This window comes from Oncorhynchus keta, chromosome 6 (assembly GCF_023373465.1).
Source record: "Oncorhynchus keta strain PuntledgeMale-10-30-2019 chromosome 6, Oket_V2, whole genome shotgun sequence".
Classification (NCBI taxonomy): Eukaryota; Metazoa; Chordata; class Actinopteri; order Salmoniformes; family Salmonidae; genus Oncorhynchus; species Oncorhynchus keta.
In genome coordinates, this window is record NC_068426.1 from 41,189,293 (window position 1) to 41,211,979 (window position 22,687).

Genomic DNA, 22,687 nt, shown 5'->3' on the forward strand with positions numbered 1-22,687 from the left:
TCTACACCATCGAGCGCGCTGTAAATACAACACACTTTTCATACCACCAGGGGGCATTGCTCGACAACTGAAGCCACAGCATCAGAGATTCTATATACTAACATAACAGGCTTTGGCAGCATCAGCATCATGGAACCATCATCATTATCACCATCATGTGTAGCTGCTGGAACAGATATAGCCAGCCTACAGGCTATATAATTTATTTACGTCTCTCTTTTTTTGTTGTTGAACTAGCCTACCAAAATAAAATGGATTATGTTTTAGTGTGTCAAACTGATAGACTGCAAAGATCCCTAAACTGGTATTTGTACAAATAAAAATATGCAAACAAAAGTCCATTTTAGTGGTTGCATTAGGCCTGCTTTGATTATGGTATTTTCAGGATGATCAACACCACCTACATCTCCAATTCAAAGCAAGGTCTGGTCCATGGCATCAGAGCTTGAAGTGAACCAGTGCTCAACGCTGTACCCCAAATTTTCTCCTGAAAAAAAAAATGTCCCCTCTTATAGAATTAGCTCTGAAGTATGAAGTACTTTCACCTAAATTTAAAAAAGTAGCCTACCGGCACCTATTTCAGTCCACCTGGGAGAACTGGGTGAAAACAAGTCCCAGTGTAAATGACCCGGGAAGGAAGAGATCTGCACAGTCATAGGTAACTACTGTCTACGGTCTCTATTCCTGGCAGTCATAGGCAACTACTGTCTACGGTCTCTATTCCTGGCAGTCATAGGCAACTACTGTCTACGGTCTCTATTCCTGGCAGTCATAGGCAACTACTGTCTACGGTCTCTATTCCTGGCAGTCATAGGCAACTACTGTCTACGGTCTCTATTCCTGGCAGTCATAGGCAACTACTGTCTACGGTCTCTATTCCTGGCAGTCATAGGCAACTACTGTCTACGGTCTCTATTCCTGGCAGTCATAGGCAACTACTGTCTACGGTCTCTATTCCTGGCTTGTTCCTCTGCACTGTCATCACTAACAGTATTCTTAGGAACAAAGCATCTACACTTCAGATCTGAAAAATAAAGAGAATCCTTTTGATCTTCAAAGACCTGTCTGCAAGTGTCTAGGATTTCTGTCTGTAAGCATCTTACTAGCTCTAGCTATATCAGTTCTGATATTCATTCTTATCCATATCGACCTATTCATCTGATACAGCCATTATCAAGACAATAAGGAATATTATACTGCACTGAGAATCAGAAATCGTGGGATATAGCGCCCTCCTGTGGCATTCCTGCTGAATCTCAAGTCGACTGCCAGCCCCGACACTCCTGTAGATCCAAAAACCCGCATAGGTTTTAGTGCCGCTCAACATCACCCAAACACCAGTGGAGGCTGCCGAGGGGAGGACGGCTCGTAATAATATCTGGAACGGAGCAAATGGAATGGCATCAAAACACATGGAAATCGTGTGTTTCATACCCTTCTACTGATTCCGCTCCAGCCATTACCACGAGCCAGTCCTCCCCAATGAAGGTGCCACCAACCTCCTGTGACGCACACAGCCTACACACACAGAGAGAACACAACAGTGCAGATTTACTTCATTTAATTGATTTCAGTCAGGCAAAAATAGACACCTCAGTAAAAGGAAACAGCGGAGAGTTATTAAGCCCACTAATAAAAGTCATCTACATGTAAAACAACACAGACATATCTGGACCTGGAAGTTACCCGTAGACACTGATCTAAGGCCAGTTTTGCATCCTTCGCCTCAATGATGAAGGTTAGGATTTGGGAAAGCTCTCTGATCCTAGTTCTGTGACTGTATCTTCCAGGTCTGTTCAGCAGGCAGACAGATACATAAACAGGTACGCTCAGGGTTGTGTTCATTAGGGCCCACAACATGAGTGTTCAGGGTTGTGTTCATTAGGGCCCACAACATGAGTGTTCAGGGTTGTGTTCATTAGGGCCCACAACATGAGTGTTCAGGGTTGTGTTCATTAGGGCCCACAACATGAGTGTTCAGGGTTGTGTTCATTAGGGCCCACAACATGAGTGTTCAGGGTTGTGTTCATTAGGGCCCACAACATGAGTGTTCAGGGTTGTGTTCATTAGGGCCCACAACATGAGTGTTCAGGGTTGTGTTCATTAGGGCCCACAACATGAGTGCTCAGGGTTGTGTTCATTAGGGCCCACAACATGAGTGTTCAGGGTTGTGTTCATTAGGGCCCACAACATGAGTGTTCAGGGTTGTGTTCATTAGGGCCCACAACATGAGTGTTCAGGGTTGTGTTCATTAGGGCCCACAACATGAGTGTTCAGGGTTGTGTTCATTAGGGCCCACAACATGAGTGTTCAGGGTTGTGTTCATTAGGGCCCACAACATGAGTGCTCAGGGTTGTGTTCATTAGGGCCCACAACATGAGTGTTCAGGGTTGTGTTCATTAGGGCCCACAACATGAGTGCTCAGGGTTGTGTTCATTAGGGCCCACAACATGAGTGTTCAGGGTTGTGTTCATTAGGGCCCACAACATGAGTGCTCAGGGTTGTGTTCATTAGGGCCCACAACATGAGTGCTCAGGGTTGTGTTCATTAGGGCCCACAACATGAGTGCTCAGGGTTGTTTTCATTAGGGCCCACAACATGAGTGTTCAGGGAGACCAGGTGAAACCTCCCAGTTTCAGTCTGTTCTTACGCTTGGCACCTAATGAACTGGACTCAGGTATTTCACATAAGTCAGAACATAGTAACAAAGCTTCCACAGGGTTTCTCTCCCTTCTGTTCAAAGTTAGCAAAAAAAAAAAGAAGGAAAATGGTCTTAAAATACCAGGCTGTTTCCACCGAATGAATAGCCAATTCTGCTCAGTCTCAAACCCAATTCCCAACATCGTGTGTGTGTGTGTGGGTTCACATCTGTACGGCGCTGGTGGGGACGTCGAACAAGGAGGGATCAAACTGTTGTCCTTTAAAGGGAGCGCCCTCAGCATATCATATACCTTTTACATTTACATTTAAGTCATTTAGCAGACGCTCTTATCCAGAGCGACTTACAAATTGGTGCATACACCTTATGACATCCAGTGGAACAGCCACTTTACAATAGTGCATCTAAATCTTTTACACACACACAGAGAGAGAGAGAGAGAGAGAGAGAGAGAGAGAGAGACAGAGAGACAGAGAGAGAGAGACAGAGAGAGAGAGAGAGAGAGAGAGAGAGAGAGAGAGAGAGAGACAGAGAGACAGAGAGACAGAGAGACAGAGAGACAGAGAGACAGAGAGAGAGAGAGAGAGAGAGAGAGAGAGAGACAGAGAGAGAGAGAGAGAGAGAGAGAGAGAGAGAGAGAGACAGAGACAGAGAGAGAGAGAGAGAGAGAGAGAGAGAGAGAGAGAGAGAGAGAGAGAGAGAGAGAGAGAGAGAGAGAGAGAGAGAGAGAGAGAGAGAGAGAGAGAGAGAGAGAGAGACAGAGAGAGAGAGAGAGACAGAGAGAGACAGAGACAGAGAGAGAGAGAGACAGAGAGAGAGAGAGAGAGAGAGAGAGAGAGAGAGAGAGAGAGAGAGAGAGAGAGAGACAGAGAGAGAGAGAGAGAGAGAGAGAGAGAGAGAGAGAGAGACAGAGAGAGAGAGAGAGAGAGAGAGAGAGAGAGAGAGAGAGAGAGAGAGAGAGAGAGAGAGAGAGACAGAGAGAGAGAGAGAGAGAGAGAGAGAGAGAGAGAGACAGAGAGACAGAGAGAGAGAGAGAGAGAGACAGAGAGAGAGAGAGAGAGAGAGAGAGACAGAGAGAGAGACAGAGAGAGAGAGAGAGAGAGAGAGAGAGACAGAGACAGAGAGAGAGAGAGAGAGAGAGACAGAGAGAGAGAGAGAGACAGAGAGAGACAGAGACAGAGAGAGAGAGAGAGAGAGAGAGAGAGAGAGAGAGAGAGAGAGAGAGAGAGAGAGAGAGAGAGAGAGAGAGAGAGAGAGAGAGAGAGAGAGAGAGAGAGAGAGAGAGAGAGAGAGAGACAGAGAGAGAGAGAGAGAGAGAGAGAGAGAGAGAGAGAGAGAGAGAGAGAGAGAGAGAGAGAGAGAGAGAGAGAGAGAGAGAGAGAGAGAGAGAGAGAGAGAGAGAGAGAGAGAGAGAGAGAGTGATGGGTAGGAGAGAAAAATAGATAAGAGTGGAATGTGCACATACATAAGTGTATACAATCCAAATACAAAACTGCACAACTGGTCTCGCATTTTGTCTAACACTCTTGGGCTCAACATAGTTCAGCACCACAATCCTTCACCTCCAGCCCCATGCCAGTGTTTCCGTTGCACTCCTTTAACTGTGGTGCTGCGCCACAGCAAAATCATTGCCCCAAAAACATGAAACATTTAAAAAAATATATGTATTTTGAGGTGCACTTTGATGATGCTAAAACAGTCCACATTTTACTTTCCCTCTGAAAAGAAAACAAGTAATGAATAGAAAAACTATTATACTATGGCGTTGTCTGATTTATCTACACTGAAAAAAATATAAATGCAACAAGTGTTGGTCCCATGTTTCATGAGCTAAAATAAAAGCTCCCTGAATTTGTTCATACACACAAAAAGCTTATTTATCTCAAATGTTGTGCACACATTAGTTTAAATCCCTGTTAGTTAGCATATCTCATGTGCCAAGATAATCCTTCCACCTGACAGGTGTGGCATATCAAGTAGCTAATTAAACCGTATGATAATTACACAGGTGGACCTTGTGCTGGGGACAATAAAAGGCCACTCTAAAATGTGCAGTTTTGTCACCACACAATGCAACAGATGTCTCAAGTTTTGAGGGGGTGTGCTGACAGCATGCTGACTGCAGGAAAGTCCACCAGAGCTGTTGCCAGATAATTTAATGTTTATTTATCTACCATAAGAGAATTTGGCAGTATGTCCAACTGGCTTCACAACCACAGACCACGTGTATGGCATCTTGCGGGCGAGCATTTTGCTGATGTCAAAGTTGTGAACAGAGAACCGCCCCATGGTGGTGGTGGGGTTATGGTATGGGCAGGCATAAGCTACAGACAACAGACAATTACATTTTATCACTGGCAATTTGAATGCACAGAGATACCGTTACGAGATCCTGAGGCCCATTATCATGCCATTCATCCGCCGCCATCACCTCATGTTTCAGAATGATAAATGCACAGCCCCATGTCGGAAGGATCTGTACAAATTCCTAGAGGCTGAAAATGTCCCAGTTCTTCCGTGGCCTGCGTACTCACCAGACATGTCACCCATTGAGCATGTTTGGGATGCTCTGGATTGACATGTACGACAGCGTGTTCCAGTTCCAGCAACTTCGCACAGCCATTGAAGAGGAATGGGACAACATTCTACAGGCCACAATCAACAGCCGGATCAATTCTATGTGAAGGAGATGTGTCGCGCTGCATGAGTCAAATGGTGGTCACACCAAATACTACTATCCCTACTTTAAAAAAAAAAAGAAGTTCCATGACCAACATAGATTAAAGGCTAATTTATTTATTTCAATTGAATGATTTCCTTATATTAACGGTTGCATGTTGCGTTTGTATTATTGTTTAGTATCTTTACCTAATAAGGCTTGTTGTTGTGTTTTCAATGCAAGATAAATATTCCTCTAACTACTCTTACGAGTGCCATAGGGAGGGAAACCTGCATTTTGACAAGCAGTCAACGCTCACCAATTCTTGCAATCGTGTGCAAAACATCTGTTTTAATGGTCTCCGTTAAAAAGAGGGGGTTCGCAGCCTTCCATTCCTACTTAATCCATTTCTCAAAAAAAAATATGCAAACTGCACCATTTTAAACCCAGAGTTTTTAGCAGCGTCATGGTTACGCATGTTCTGCAATTCCCTGTGAGTGTGTATGGGAGAGTGGGCTAAATGTAATGCGTCAATTGTATGGTAACTTACATGAGCAAGAGTAGTGGCAACCAGGGGAAGTGTTGGGTGAAAAATGCTTAACATTAAGAGGTTTCTGTGAGAAGGCAAGGTGCGTGTTACCCTGGGAGGTGGGTTACACCAAGTTAACCTAACAGGTAAGCCTATATTATTTTCACTGTGAGAAGGAGCATGTTACCCTGGGAGGTGGGTTACACCAAGTTAACCTAACAGGTAAGCCTATATTATTTTCACTGTGAGAAGGTGCGTGTTGCCCTGGGTGGTGGGTTACACCAAGTTAGCCTAACAGGTGAGGCTATATTATTTTCACTGTGTTTATGCAAGTTTTTTGGGCCGTAAAATTCATCAACACGATGCTAACTAGTTAAAAGATTAAATTTGGGATCTAGCTAATGATTAGCCCAATAGGGTAAATGCAGATAGCCAGCCCCATGCTTCAGCATATTTATTTCTAGCCACTATACTGCATCAGTTGGGCTACAGGTGATATCAGTTATGTTATGTTCAAATAATTTTAACAATAATTTTTTTTCCAATATGTTATGGGGCTTATTTCTGGATGTGGGAATTATATTTTCTATGGTGTTAGCGTCATTTTATTTTCATTCATTTTGGAGCAGAATGTATTTTATTTTTTTAATGTCACCAGAACTGAGCTTCTCTAGATACAAAATGATCTGGGTGGGACCCTTCAACCCCCCACTGCTACACATTCTTCCAGAGTAAACACTGTTCTATACACACGTGCCGCTATACCCTTTTCAAGAATATGAGACTTGTGTGTGCTCTCACCATCTCGTGGCCCTGTAGTTTCTGGCGGTAGTCATAGGTGAGTGCGTCCAGCACGGCGTGCTCCTCCTCATCCACAGTGGCCATCGAGCGCTCCCTGTTGATCTGGTTCACATTCATCTCCTTCTCTCCCTCCTGCACTCCACCACACCTCACCACTCTTACTGAGAGACAACTACAGACAGAGAGAGAGGGAGAGTCAGCGTGTGTGTTGGAGTCTATACATATTTGTGTGTGTGTGTGTGTGTGTGTGTGTGTGTGTGTGTGTGTGTGTGTGTGTGTGTGTGTGTGTGTGTGTGTGTCTGACTATCAGTGCCTGTGCGCGTTAGGGATGGGCACGGTTATTAATTAATTAATCTCCTTCTTCTCAGTGTGTGTGTGTGTCTGACTATCAGTGCATGTGCGTGTTAGGGATGGGCGCGGTTATTAATTAATTAATCTCCTTCTTCTCAGTGTGTGTCTGACTATCAGTGCCTGTGCGTGTTAGGGATGGGCGCGGTTATTAATTAATTAATCTCCTTCTTCTCAGTGTGTGTCTGACTATCAGTGCCTGTGCGTGTTAGGGATGGGCGCGGTTATTAATTAATTAATCTCCTTCTTCAGTGTGTGTCTGACTATCAGTGCCTGTGCGTGTTAGGGATGGGCACGGTTATTAATTAATTAATCTCCTTCTTCTCAGTGTGTGTGTGTGTGTGTGACTATCAGTGCCTGTGCGTGTTAGGGATGGGCACGGTTATTAATTAATTAATCTCCTTCTCAGTGTGTGTGTGTGTGTGTCTGACTATCAGTGCCTGTGCGTGTTAGGGATGGGCACGGTTATTAATTAATTAATCTCCTTCTCAGTGTGTGTCTGACTATCAGTGCATGTGCGTGTTAGGGATGGGCACGGTTATTAGTTCATTAATCTCCTTCTCAGTGTGTGTGTGTGTGTGTCTGACTATCAGTGCCTGTGCGTGTTAGGGATGGGCACGGTTATTAATTAATTAATCTCCTTCTCAGTGTGTGTGTCTGACTATCAGTGCATGTGCGTGTTAGGGATGGGCACGGTTATTAATTAATGAATCTCCTTCTTCTCAGTGTGTGTGTGTGTCTGACTATCAGTGCATGTGCGTGTTAGGGATGGGCGCGGTTATTAATTAATTAATCTCCTTCTCTCAGTGTGTGTGTGTCTGACTATCAGTGTCTGTGCGTGTTAGGGATGGGCACGGTTATTTGAACACCTGAACGTTCTTGTGTCAGTGTTCAATTTAGAATATATTTATTTAGGCCTTTATCATCAATTAAAAAGCTTCGTCTTAATTAAATTATCCTTGTGACATTGTTACATACAAGGATATACCATGATATTTTAAAATCTTCATTTTAATAAAAATACACTTTTGAATGTCGCTTTTCTTGACGGTGTGTTGAGCTACTGCTGGGCATTTAGCCCTCCCTCCAGCCCTGACAGTATGCTATTTTCCCCTATTCATATAGCGATTACAGGCGCACACCTAACAGAGGACAAAAACACAGATCAATGCAAAACATTCAACAGAATTTGTTTTTGTATTAGTTCTATTATGGCAAACGTCAGACTTCTCGTTCACTGTTGCTGCATGTCCTCTGTTGCAGTGATCTAGTCAAGTCACCAAACCTCGAATCCGAGTGGAGTCCCAAGTCCCTAGTGTTCAAGTCCAAGTCCTTTATACTCAAGTCACGAGTCAAGTCACAAGTCCCTTGGTAGTGCACATTTGTATAAGGCTAAATAGATAATAGAGCTATTTAAGAAAGGTGCAATATGTCCAAATTGCCCCGCCATTTCCTGGTTGCTAAAACTCAAATAGTTCACCTAATTTCAGTTTATGTAACCAAACAAGCAAGTATAGTGTAGAGAATCATATATGATATGTTTTTGCTGTTTGAAGCTAATGTACATAACCGAAAGTAAGACACAAAAACAAACGTAATAATGGGAAGCATAGAAATAGCACGCATTGAATAGATCTACCACTTCTTAGACTTATAGATCTGTCATTCTCATTAAAAGCAACTCTATGTGAATTTGGTCGGGTCGCCCAAAAAGTTACATATTGCAGCTTTAACATCTGCTGTTGCAGCTAGTATGTAGAGTTATGCAAAAGAGATTTCCTGACAACAGAGTCACCACTGGTCTTGTGATTTGAGTCCCGAGTCAAGTCCGGTTCCTGGACTCGAGTACGAGAACACTGCACTGTTGTACTGCCCTTCGGTATTTGAGTCAATGGCAATTATTATTTTTAGAATTACTACTATCCGGATATCCTAAAAATGTCATAATATTATTTGAATAGTGAAATAATTCAAATGCCCATTCCTAGTGTGTGTGTGTGTACTCACCACCACACAGTGTCCAGGTTCCATAGTGAGTTGTCAGTGTTGATCTTGTGTGTTTGTTCTCCTTCCATCAGTACCTTCTCTCCTGTTCCCTCCTTCAAACACACACTGCCTGGCTGCATGTTCACACACACCTGGACAGAACCACCCACCCACACACACAAATTAATAGACCTACTCAATATAAACAGGGTTGTGCACCTAAATTGACAAATGTCGGCGCACACAAAGAAATGTAGGTGCACAATGAAAAATATTTGAGATATCAAAGCTAGAATCCTTCATTTTTCTAGGTGCACTGGTGCTCCTAAATTAAAATTCCAGGTTGCACAGCAAAATATTTGGTCGCATATGTGAGTATAATGGTCGCACTGTAGAGCCCTGTTGGGGTCAATTCCATGCCTATAGGGAGATTCTACCAAATTCAAAATTCTCAAAATGTATTTTGTAGGGCATTTTAGCAAATATGTAAAGTTACAGTATTAATACTTCGCATACATGTTTCAACCCCTGGAGACATGTTTAACTCAGGAATAACATAGACTGGACACATGAAGTTCATCACATTAACTTATTTGGAACTGGGGGGCAGTATTGAGTAGCTTGGATGCCCAGAGTAAACTGCCTGCTACTCAGACATAAAAGCTAGAATATGCATATAATTAGTAGATTTGGATAGAAAACACTCTGACGTTTCTAAAACTGTTTGAATGATGTCTGTGACATAACAGAACTCATATGGCAGGTAAAAACCTGAGAAACCATCCAACCAGGAAGTGGGAAATCTGAGGTTTGTAGTTTTTCAAGCCATTGCCTATCGAATATACAGTGTGTATGGGGTCATTTTAACAGTCTTTAGAACCATGTTTGAGGCTTTTACTGTGAAGTGGGGGCGAATGAGAGCTGTTTGAGTCAGGGATCTGCCACACGTGAGAGCGACCTGCGTTCCATTGCATTTCTGAAGACAAAGGAATTCTCCGGTTGGAACATTATTGAAGATTATGTTAAAAACATTCTAAAGATTGATTCTATACATCGTTTGACATGTTTCTACGGACTGTAACGGAACTTTTTGACTTTTCATCTGGACCTAGTGATCGCACCTCATGAATTTGGATTACTGGGCTAAACGCTCTAACAAAAAGGAGGTATTTGGACATAAATGATGGACTTTATCGAGCAAAACAAACATTTATTGTGGAACTGGGATTCCTGGGAGTGCATTCTGATGAAGATCATCAAAGGTAAGTGAATATTTATAATGCTATTTCTGACTTCTGTTGACTCCACAACATGGCGGATACCCGGAATGGCTTGTTTTTGAGTCTGAGCGCCGTACTCAGATTATAGCATGGTGTGCTTTTTCCGCAAAGTTTCTTAAATCTGACACAGCGGTTGCATTAAGGAGAAGTGGATCTAAAATTCCTTGCATAACACTTGTATCTTTTAGCAATGTTTATTTATGAGTATTTCTGTAAATTGATGTGGCTCTCTGCAAAATCACCAGATGTTTTGGAACTACTGAACATAACAATGTAAACTGAGATTTTTGGATATAAATATGAACTTCATTGAACAAAACATACATGTATTATGTAACATGAAGTCCTATGAGTGTCATCTGATGAAGATCAACAAAGGTTAGTGATTAATTTGATCTCTTTTTCTACTTTTTGTGACTCCTCTTTGGCTGGAAAAATGGCTGTGTTTTTCTGTGACTAGGTGCTGACCTAACATAATCGTTTGGTGTGCTTTCGTCGTAAAGCCTTTTTGAAATCGGACACTGTGGCTGGATTTACAACAAGTTTATCTTTAAAATGGTGTAAAATACTTGTATGTTTGAGGAATTTTAATTATGGGATTTCTGTTGTTTTGAATTTGGCGCCCTGCACTTTCACTGGCTGTTGACGAGGTGGGACGCTACCGTCCCACATATCCCAGAGAAGTTAACACAAATAGTTCACACAGACATGTATGAAGGTTATAATATAAAGATTTAAAAAAGGAAATATGTAGAAAGAGGAACCATGTGGTCACCATGGTTACCTGTCTGCCCTTGACAACGGTCTTGGGGATGTTGACGCGGACCTCAACATAAGGGTAGTCCTGAGACCAGCTGTAGGAGTCCCTCACCGCCTCGTTGCAACTGTCTAGACTGGCCTGGTGCACCACCTGACCACTGATAGACAGACAAACACACAAATGAATAGGCCTACTCAATACAAAGGTTTGGGATCGATTCCATCCCAACAGGGAGATTCTACCAAATTCAAAACTGCCAACGTCTATTTTGTAGGGTAATTGTGCAAATATATAAAGCAAGTGTCCCATGTAGAACAGGTCACCTACCACCTATTACTTTGCGGACCCCTTTCCATTGAAGAAGCACTAGGAAAGAACCATTCCTATTGGTATGACCAAGACAGGCAGTACAATACTACTGTAACTCAGTAGGAGCAGATGCTCTAGAGCAGGGGATCTTAAACATGTTCAGCCTGGGACTCAAATGAGAAATTCTTTGTTTTCCTGGGACCCAAGCTTGGGAAAATATGCAACTTTACATAAATATCGGTACATTTCATTGCCCTTATACCTAAAACAAATGCAATAGAGACAAAAACAAATAACAACGATATTAAATATCCATATAAAAATATATTAATGTTTATTTTTCCCAATTAAAAGCACTCTTACATATCTGTCTCGGTTGGAACTGTTGCTGTTAAAATACAATAATGTATACAGTAAGATGTACAGTAGGCCTGATTGTTCATCTTCATCTGTACTGTTACTAGGGTTACACTATCAGTAGCTTAGCTTGCTTTGGCGAATGTCAGCTGTTATCTGTGTACAAGGACAGGGGATTGTATGAAAGAGAAACTCACATATATTATGAGAGTCAGTTAGTACTCCCTTATTTCTGCTTATCGTCACCTGTTATAAAATGACAATGCCTTGCTAGCTGACTTTTCCACTGTCGAGGCACTGATTCCTGAAGCATTCTGCCCTGTTCTGAAAGAACTCCCTGGGTTTACCGTCATGCTGTGGATGTTTGGTCAGGACGTGTCTTTTTTAATCATTTGTTCGTTATGCGAGACGCATTACTAAGCACTTCCACACACAAAACACATTGTGTGTGCTCCGCGTTATAAGCTTGTATGAAAGAGAGAGAGAAACTCATCGCTGTATATACGTTTCATGACAATTGAGTGATCTTCAAGAAAACTGCAGAAAAATACATTGAGAATCACACGGGCATCTCCCTCTCACACAGCTGCCAAACTGAGCAGAGACCGCTGCTGAGCATAACGCGCATTGAATAGAGAACACAGATGCACAAGGCCAAATCAATTCCAGTAATTCATTTAACAGTTATACATTTACACGTCTCGACCCACCATTAACAGGTCCGCGACCCATACTTTAAGAAAGGCTGCTCTAGAGTCTGAGCAGGCTGCTGCCAGGTCTCCCTGTGATGAATGCTGGGCTGCACTGCTGCTCTGGGGCTGGCTGGAAGAGGTAGGCCTCGTACTAGAGGCTGTGCTGGGCTCTCCAGAACCCGAGACAGAACTCTCTCTGGGCAGCAGGCTCTGTCCTGACTCCCCTGGGCTCCACCGGCTGCTTGGTGGCCTGTACCTCTAGCTCCTGCACCATGGGGGGCGCTACCCAGGCCGTGTGTCTCTGCTGCAGCTCCCTCTGCTGCCTCTCTCCGTCCAACTCCACCACATGCTCAAACAGACAGGACTGTGCAGATAATGAGCCAAGTACATAATCAACCCTTAATCACTTGTTGTGTACGTTAAAGGGTGGAGTCTGCAAGATGACATCATAGACAAGGGGCCGATATTCCAAATAGTCAAATTAAATACATTTTATTGGTTGTGTATGCATATTTTGCGGACGTTATCGCGGGTGTAGCGAAATGCTAATGATCCTAGCTCCAACAGTGCAGTAATACCTAACAATACAAGAAAATCCCCAAAATCAGCATCTAAATATGTATGAACATTGTGTGTATGAACAGTATATGAAAAGAAAAAGGTGTACAGCAGTAGTTATACAGGATTAGCCTTGACTAGAATAGTGTACTCTGTGTGTGTGTGTATATATATATATACACGAAGTAGGTAAAACTGTGTTAACATAATTAAAGTAAACATTGTTCAACGACAGTCTCTAAGGTGCAGGGTTGAGTACCGGGTGGAAGTCAGCTAGTAACAGTGACAAATGTTCAGGGCAGGGTGCTGGGCATAGGCATGCTATTCGTAACCAACTCAGCTAAGACTACTGATATTTTCCATATGAGCTTAAATGCAAAGGGGAAGTAACAATGATGAGAGTCTTGGCCAATTAGGTCACTGCTGATGTATGTTGCAAGCTGGGCTCCCGAGTGGCGCAGCAGTCTAAGGCACTGCATCTCTGTGCTAGAGGCGTCACACTACAGACCCTGGTTCGATTCCAGGCTGTATCACAACTGGCCTTGATTGGGAGTCCCATAGGGTGGCGCAGCTTCATTCGGGTTTGGCTGGGGTAGGCCATCATTGTAAAGAAGACTTTGTTCTTAACTGACTTGCTTAGTTAAATAAAGGTTAAATAAATACAAAAATCGAACTTTAAAAAATACATCATAGAATATCGGCTCCTTTTCTAACTAGTAACCAACACAGCCAAGACTGACATATGAGCTTAAATGCAAGGGGCAGTGCCAATGATGGCAGATTAGGTTGATGTCTATTGTTTGATGACAATCTTACTGAGTTAAAAACAGAGTTGAAACTAAACAGGGGAACAGAATTGTAGGGAGAAAACAGACCAGCCTACATGGCTAACACAGAAACGTGTCAAATGTTTAGCTAGCTACTGTAGTTAACTATATTACGTTTCGGACCATCTTCTCGGCCACCCCTGGAGAGAAGCACATACGGTCATTGGGGGTTGACAGCAGGCGGTAAAAGTCTGTCTTGCGGTACAGAAAACCGAAGTAGACCTCAATGAAATTATGGATGTTTCCAACATGCTGCAAGATTCCAAGTAGAGCGTTGTCATACAACTCTATCATTTCCATAGACGACGGCATTGTAGATTTGAACTTTTTTTAATATGTCACAAACTGTTATATTTCAATAAAATCACATTTATCGCAAACTTTTAAAGTTGTTCGCTGACTAAGAATATGTTACTTTTATTGTAATTTCTATGTAGGAACTGAAAATTGTCCGCAGGGAACACCATGCGCAAATCAAGGTTCCTATTTCAAGATGTTATCAAAATGATTTCATATAATACAATCATATATATCATTAACACATATAATTGGTGTTTATATAAGACTGTTGATAAAATGGTACAGTTAAAATAATATGAATAATATATGAGAACATTGGAGAGTAAAATTCTTTCCACTAGTTACTACAGCCACAAAGTCAAACTGACAAAGTCAGTTATTATTCATTTAGGTTTAGGGTTAGGCATAAGGTTAGCATTGTGGTTAAGGTTAGTTTTAAAATCACGTTTTAAAAATATAAATGGTAGAAATGGGGTTTATTACTTTGTGTTTGTGGTAACTAGCGATGGCCGTTTATGGGTTAGGGTTAGGCTCTATTCAGGGCAGAGCCCCACCTGTTTTCAGCCCCACATTTTTAGCTAAAAAAAAAATTTTTTTGAGGGGGATTACCTGTTTTGCATGTCATTTTGGCAATAATACATATCACGTATAATTTTGCAAAAAATGTAAAAAATATATAATAATTGAGTTAATTAAGCAGCATACAAACATTATCTATTTTGTGCTTTCTTAAGTAATGCAGCTCAAAGATGCAGGTGTTTCAGCCATGCTCAGTGCTTTCTGTGGTGGTGGGGCAGCTTATGGAAAATATAGAGCGTAGGTGTTGGTAAAGTTCTCTAGTTGTGCCATGATTAGCTCAGTGTTCTGTCACTTGGGGACAGTACGTCACCACCAAGTCTAAGGGTAGACCTCGAAAATTCAAGTCACTTAGGTACTGCCATAGAGTTATATTAGAAATGTCCATCCAAGAAGGCTCAAGGCCATTGGCCACATATAACGTAATTTGACGTCATTTTATATCTACAGTAGCTTTGATTGGACTGATATTTTCAAAATCTTAGCTAGCCGTCGTCATCATGAATCAAGTCGACAATCTACTTTTAATCCTTGTCATATGAAGAGAAATAATTAAGAGAAATTATAGATAAAATGTGTCAGTGCTCATTGGCCATTTGACATAAACATTACACAGCAAGTCAGAAATCGCAAATTCAACAACGAGTGGCTAACTGCAAGCATTTCAAAGCAATCACTAGCCTGCTATTCAATGGAGTGGCTGTGTGGTCCCACATTTGGGATTAAGTGTCTCTGTTCCAAGTTAAAATGATAAACATTCAACATTGGCCATGCTGTCAATGAAGCATGATTTGTGCCATGCGCAAAACAACTGTTAACTCGGAACTGCGAAAAACTTGACTTCAGTGAGTTCCAGACAACTGGGAATTCTGGGAGAAAAAGAGCTCCGACTGGGAAATGTGTTTTGAACGGTCATCCAACTCGAAATTGTATGTCGGGAACTCTGGCCTCTTTCTTTTTTTTAATATATATTTTTTATTTTTTTATTAACAACAAATCAATACATAAAGCACATGAGGGAACACAAGCATACATAGATTACAAACAATGGACAATCGAGCTAGGGGGTAAAATATCACATTACAATTACACAAGGACCTTAAGGGACATGCATATACTTACAATTCTAACAGCTTTTTTGTTAGTAGAGCATTTAACCGTCTTAAAATACAGTTCAATTTCTTTTTGTAGGATACGAAAATGTGGTTTTCTGTTTGTAAATTTACATTTGTGTATATGAAATTTGGCCAAAAGAATAATGAAATTAATTACATAAAAATGATTCCGCTTATTTCTATTGTATGTAAAGAATCCAAACTCTGGCCTCTTTCTATAGCTACGACCTGAAGATCAATGACGTCATCATGATTCAACCTTGTTTTTTCCCCCCGAGTTCCCAGTTGTCTTGAAAGCACCATAAATCCAGAGAATGCCAGACTTTGATGACAAAATTTGCCCACGAAGGACCGCCGCACCACCTTCCTGTTCAAGTGAGCACACCACAACAAGGTGTCCAAAAATGTATTGTATGCTGCTGCATAAATGATGTAATATGCCAGGGAGATATGTATACTGTAGCTAAGAAAGTAACACTATGTTGTGTAGTAAGCTGTTAGTAGCCCATGTGCCTCACCCTAATAATTTGGTCTATTTACCCCTCTTAATTTCACCTACTGTTCTGACTTGGTGGTGCACATGTAGCCTATAACCTGTTTATAACCAAGTAAGCCATAACAGCGGTTGAATTTTTTTTTTAAGGCAGTAAATGAAGCTGGATTAACTGTTTCGCTGCCAGACAAGGCTCCACTGATAGTCTGGTGTAGCAGTGGTAAGATGTTGGGACTGCTGCTGGCACAGCTTTATGTAGACCCAAGTTTGTGGGCACCGTTTGTCACCGTTATAATGTAATTAATGCATTGTTTAGTTTTGTGTTGCGTAGTGGTTTGCTGGCATGCATCCCTCTACTTGTATTTTTTTTTTGCCCCACTAAGATTAACATGATGAAATCGTCACTGGTTATTGGGCTTGATGGATTCCCACTTTTGTCCAAATTTGAAACGTTTAGCATTTTGGGTAACCCTTAACCTAACCTAATTATCCTAAACTGCTACGTAAAGTCAAATCTGACGTTCATTTGACACAAGCTGTACCCCTTCTAGCCATGCCCAGGCCATTGGCCCCTCCCACAAACACTTTCGTTAGTCAAAATGGCTGCGTCTTTGAGCTGTCGGGCTGTGAAATTATCGGTGAGAAGCATGTTTACATTTAGTCCATAATTCGACAACATTATACTTTAAAGTATTGTTACGTTTTAACTATGAACCGTTTTTGTTTAGATACGTGTGTGGGCTTGGAGAAAGTGTGTTTCTGGCTGGCTAGCCGATGTAGCTAACGTTAGCTGTCAATGTTACTTGTCTGTTTCTCGGTGTCTTTGCATTCATGTCTTTGCATCACAGATCGCGCTTGCCAGAGTCGGTACTTCGATATGCGTCAACTCTGGGACACGAACACTTCATACCACTGCAATATGCTGCAAGGTATCTTTTATTCGAAGACTAAACGTTACAGCATTTCCATCCTCCACATTGGACATTACCTAGTCACTCACTTGCTGCTGACAAAGCTGCTTTCAACTAAACATCTGTACCTTTGTTTTGTCTTAGAATCGGGCAGCCCGTATCCGAGTGGGGAAAGGAGACCGCCCACTGACCTATGAGCAAGCCCTCCACCCCCACCACATAGGCCACCGCAAAGGTTGGCTTTCCCAGCACACTGGTGAGTTTAAAAATAAAAAAAATCCTACACACTGAGTTATCTGATCTTATCTGTAAAGACAACCCCAACCGTATTCGCGAATATGCTGTCCTCGGGGCTAGCCTTCAACCCATCAGTTAATTATGCAGCTAAGTAAATTTCATAATTGTTCAAGTATTCCTGATGTTTCTCCCTCTATCCTCTATTCGTCCCTCTTTATCGCCTAGGCAACTTACAGGGAGAGGGAGGAGCATCCGATCGTACAGTAGAGGACATGTTTGTGCGGCGTTTCATCTTCGGCACCTTCCATAACTGCCTAGCCAATGAGGTTGTGATAAAGCGGCGCGGGAACATGCTGGTGGTGTGTGCCCTGATGGTGCAGAAACTCCCTCCTCAGAAGTTCTACTTCCTTATTGGCTACACAGAGACGCTGCTCTCCCACTTCTACAAGTGTCCCGTCAAGATGGAGGTCCAGACCTTAGCGGACAAGGCTGTCTACAAGTACCTCTGAGGAGGAACAGGAACTGCTGACGTAGGACTTTGTGGAAGGACTTAGACACAATAGTTACCATTGTTAAAGCTACATTCTGGGAACCAAACACAACAAAATGGTCACCCCACCACTTGTTTTGCTATATACCTGAGGGATGAGATTAGGAAACTAACATTTCTCAAATTCATAAATCACACCCTAGATGCATGGACTGACTCACTGACAGTCCATGACATCCACATGATAATTTTAAACATTGAGGGGTTTACGTCCTTGTTTGTAACCAGTGAATAAAACCTTATATTTTGAGATAGGCTCATGAGGCTACCGGTATATATTCTTCCAAGAGTCAATGGGTATCTTATAACTTGTAAGTGTGAAGGCTTGAAATGACCAGATTCCCAGACTAGCTTTACCCTGGGAGAAAAACCTTTTGAATAAAGAATATTTGAACGTGTCTATTGAAATCTGTTTTCACATGGAATGCCTTGCATTTATTTACCTTGTGTGTGTTAAACAACTGCCTCAGCGCTGGCTGTTCACAGTAGGAAGGAATAGACGGGTTAGCTGACAACGTCACAAACGATGCACACAATTTAATGGGGCAGAAGTCTGTTATTCTGGATGGGCAGATGGCTAGCAACAATGACAAGAAGCTGCCATGTGGGGAATTGTAGGTGGCTATTTTATCTTGTTCTTTATACCATGTCTTGTTTTGACTGATGTCATGCCTATGCTAATATGGCTCAAATCTGCTAGTTAGCTAACCAACAACTGCAACAATGTATTTGAGAGAAATGCTCACTGTGCAAATGTACTTGTGTTTTCAATAAACATTGGAGACGAAATATAGTTTACATGTCAACAATCTATGCCAAACCTGTCCGGTTTGCCCCATAGTTTCGCACACACAGCAGAGGTCTGGTGAAACGCACATTGCAGATTAATGTATAGAAACGGACAAGCTTCTATCCACATCGATATTCGGGACAATAGTGGAGAGGGTAGGTAGCACAATACCAATGTTAAGTTCCTTTCTGTTCTACCCGATGACACATCACAGACAAACTGAAACACTGGTCCACCCACACAGACCGTGTGGTGATGAAGGAGATGATCGCTTCAGGAAACAGCGCCTATCTTCAACCTCAGGAGGCTGAAGAAATTTCAAGGCTTGTCAACAAAAACAAAACTTTACAGATGCACAATCGAGAGCATCCTGTCGGGCTGTATCACCGCCTGGTACGGCAACTGCTCCACCCACAACCGTAAGGCTCTCCAGGGGTAGTGAAGTCTGCACAACGCATTACCGGGGGCAAACTACCTGCCCTCCAGGACACCTACAGCACCCGATGTCACAGGAAGGCCAAAAAGATCATCAAGGACAACAACCACCCGAGCCACTGCCTGTTCACCCCGCTATCATCCAGAAGGCGAGGTCAGTACAGGTGCATCAAAGCTGGGAGCGAGAGACTGAAAAACAGCTTCTATCTCAAGGCCATCAGACTGTTAAACAGCCATCACGACATTGAGTGGCTGCTGCCAACATACTGACTCAACTCCAGCCACTTTAATCATGGAAATTGTATGTAATAAATGTATCACTAGTCACTTTAAATAATGTTTACATACCCTACATTACTCATCTCATATGTACAGTGGGGCAAAAAAGTATTTAGTCAGCCACCAATTGTGCAAGTTCTCCCACTTAAAAAGATGAGGCCTGTAATTTTCATCATAGGTACACTTCAACTATGACAGACAAAATGAGAAAAAAAACAAATCCAGAAAATCACATTGTAGGATTTTTAATGAATTTATTTGCAAAATTTGGTGGAAAATAAGTATTTGTTCACCTACAAACAAGCAAGATTTCTGTCTCTCACAGACCAGTAACTTCTTCTTTAAGAGGCTCCTCTGTCCTCCACTCGTTACCTGTATTAATGGCACCTGTTTGAACTTGTTATCAGTATAAAATACTTTTTTGCCCCACTGTACCTTATCCCGGTCCTGCTGTTTCGACCCTCTCTCTCTGCTGCACCTGCTGTCTTTACCCCAGAATGCTCGGCTATGAAAAGACAACTGACATTTGCTCCTGAGGTGGTGTGTCACGCCCTGATCTGTTTCACCTGTCCCTGTGATTGTCTCCACCTCCCTCCAGGTGTCGCTTATTTTCCCCAGTGTATTTATCCCTGTGTTTCCTGTCTCTCTGTGTCAGTTCGTCTTGTCTGTTTTAAGTCAACCAGTGTTTCTGTGCTCCTGCTTTTGCTATTCTCTCTTTTGCTAGTCCTCCCGGTTTTGACCCTTGCCTGTTTTCTGGACTCTGTACCCGCCTGCCTGACCAGTCTGCCTGCCTGCCACTCTGTACCCCCTGGACTTTGATCTGGTTTTGACATTTTGCCTGTCCATGACCATTCTCTTGCCTACCCCTTTTTGGAACTAATACATATTAAACACCCAAACCATCTGCCTCCCGTGTCTGCATCTGGTTCTGGCCCTGAGCCTTATATGGTGAACTGTTGCACCCCCTGTTGCACCACTATGATTATTATATGACGCCGCTGGTCATCTATGAACGCTTGAACATCTTGAAGAACGATCTGGCCATGTACTCTCATGGCCAGATCGAGGGGAGGGCTGAGCTAAATACTCTTTGTATGTTCTCTGTTTCACCCTTCCGTGCCAGGTGCCAAAGCATTAAATCAAGGTGGCGACCTTGGGGTAGGATAGACTATACATTTGAAACATCTTAAAATCGCTTAAGGACACCCATGTCCGATTTTATGGCTCAGGGGCCCAGATACCAGTTACTGAGACCTGCTTTATGGTGACCTCTGGTCTTACAGAGGGTACCTAGACACCAAATTCCAATAGGGAATAATCCTCAGAAAATAACATTCTTAACAATGCTTATTGATAACTGGAAGAACAATTTTCATAAATGCAGTGCAGTGCCATATATTTTTTTACATCTTCAACATAGGTATCGCTGGAAAACCTTCTGTATGATCTCGTATATACTATTTTAGGCCCAGCCCTTGGAACCTTTGCTTTTATGAATATAGCCACTATATTATGGTCGCTATATCCAATGGGTGTTGATACAGCTTCAGAACAAAGTTCTGCAGCATTAGTAAAGATATGATCAATATACTTGAATGATGTAGTTCCTCTGTTTGTAAACACTGAGGTTGATTGATAACCTTACACATATTACAGGCATTGATCACAGTCAGCTTCCTCTTGAGTGGACAGCTTGATGAAAAACAGCTACAGTCTATATTTGGGGCACCTAGAATATAGACATCTACGTTAAAAATCACACACAATCAAGCATTTCACACAAACTCAGCAAAAAAATATCCCTTCAACATATCCATTCATTTCAAATGAGTATTTTGGGGGGGAATGAGGGGTAAAATCACTGCAGCAGACTTGACATTGTTGATAGTTCAATGTAAGTCGGGATGGTGTATCATAGCAATCTGCACACATACGTACGTGCACACAGACACAAACATACATGCATACACACATATACGTACGTGCACACACGCATACATACATACTCGCTCACACACTCATAAACAAACTATCCTTTCGCAATGAAGCTGACAGATTAAACACAGTAAATATCAACCAAGCTTCTAAGGCTGCACATGCTCATGCACACACACACACACACACACACACACACACACACACACACACACACCCTTAGCATACAGAGAAACAAAGAATCAACTGGACACAAGGGACAAACAAAATAATCTTTGACAAAAGGCAGATTTAAAGATGTGCTTCTCATTTCAACTTTGTCAACTTCAGAATATGCCAATAACAACTATAACACACAGATAAGCAAGTGGTGATGGTCCCTACAACCAGAGTCCCAGATTGTCCAGCACACTATAGGTCCCAGAGGGAGCTCTGCCGATCTTGTGGTAGCATGCTCATGGATGAAGTTTCCCTTAAGTACAAATATACGATCAGCAAACCCTCCCCCAATCCTAACCTTAACCATTAGTGCTGAAAATACAAAAACTGAACCAAGATCGGCGTCTAGGGGCATTGGCACCCTGCTCCTGGTTGGGTCAACACTGTTAAGTGGCTTTCAGTACCCTTTCCTATGTCCTTCTGTAGCTCAGTTGGTAAATGGCGCTTGTAACGCCAGGGTAGTGGGTTCGATTCCCGGGACCAGAATGTTTACAGAAATGGGATAACTAAAAGCATATATTATTATTATTATTAACTCAAAATGCAATCTTTTTCATCAGTAGGCTTCATAGTGCTTTCATCTGTGCCATCTGTAGTAGAACATGGTAAATAGGAGGGGAGGCCATTTTAAAGTATTAGGATCCCCTGCCACTGCTATGGGATCCATTGTGATGTCACTGAAGGGTTATCAGTAGGCTTCATAGTGCTTTCATCTGTCTAGTAGTAGAACATGGTAAATAGGAGGGGAGGCCATTTTAAAGTATTAGGATTCCCCACCACTGCTAGGGGATCCATTGTGATGTCACTGAAGGGTTATCAGTAGGCTTCATAGTGCTTTCATCTGTCTAGTAGTAGAACATGGTAAATAGGAGGGGAGGCCATTTTAAAGTATTAGGATCCCCCACCACTGCTATGGGATCCATTGTGATGTCACTGAAGGGTTATCAGTAGGCTTCATAGTGCTTTCATCTGTCTAGTAGTAGAACATGGTAAATAGGAGGAGGCCATTTTAATCCATTGTGATGTCACTGATCCCCACCACTGCTAGTAGGGATCCATTTTAAAGTGATGTCACTGAAGGG

At 42.3% G+C, this 22,687-nt stretch overlaps 2 protein-coding genes across 2 annotated transcripts in view; one reads left to right on the top strand and one right to left on the bottom strand.

The window, feature by feature from the left end:
* Positions 1–9,005: 9,005 nt before the first annotated feature.
* Positions 9,006–22,687, bottom strand: part of LOC118385527 (endothelin-converting enzyme 2-like) — a 60,120-nt gene continuing 46,438 nt past the window's right edge. The window contains exons 18-19 of the mRNA XM_035772735.2: positions 11,047–11,179; positions 9,006–9,134 (exon numbers count right to left, since the gene is read on the bottom strand). Of these exons, the coding sequence (XP_035628628.1) occupies positions 11,090–11,179 (90 nt within the window). The 3' untranslated portion in view covers positions 9,006–9,134; positions 11,047–11,089. The remainder of the gene's footprint in view (positions 9,135–11,046; positions 11,180–22,687) is intronic.
* Positions 16,751–18,736, top strand: LOC118385528 (28S ribosomal protein S24, mitochondrial-like). The gene is made up of 4 exons (XM_035772737.2): positions 16,751–16,887; positions 17,098–17,178; positions 17,305–17,416; positions 17,623–18,736. The coding sequence occupies exons 1-4, from the start codon at positions 16,849–16,851 to the stop codon at positions 17,904–17,906; spliced, it is 516 nt and encodes a 171-aa protein (XP_035628630.1). The 5' UTR covers positions 16,751–16,848; the 3' UTR covers positions 17,907–18,736.

Coding starts and splice junctions, on each gene's coding strand:
- LOC118385528 (XM_035772737.2), top strand. CDS start 16,849: ATGGCTGCGTCTTTGAGCTGTCGGGCTGTGAAATTATCG. Junction 17,179..17,304: donor CCACTGCAATATGCTGCAAG/GTATCTTTTATT, acceptor GTTTTGTCTTAG/AATCGGGCAGCCCGTATCCG. Junction 17,417..17,622: donor TTGGCTTTCCCAGCACACTG/GTGAGTTTAAAA, acceptor TTTATCGCCTAG/GCAACTTACAGGGAGAGGGA.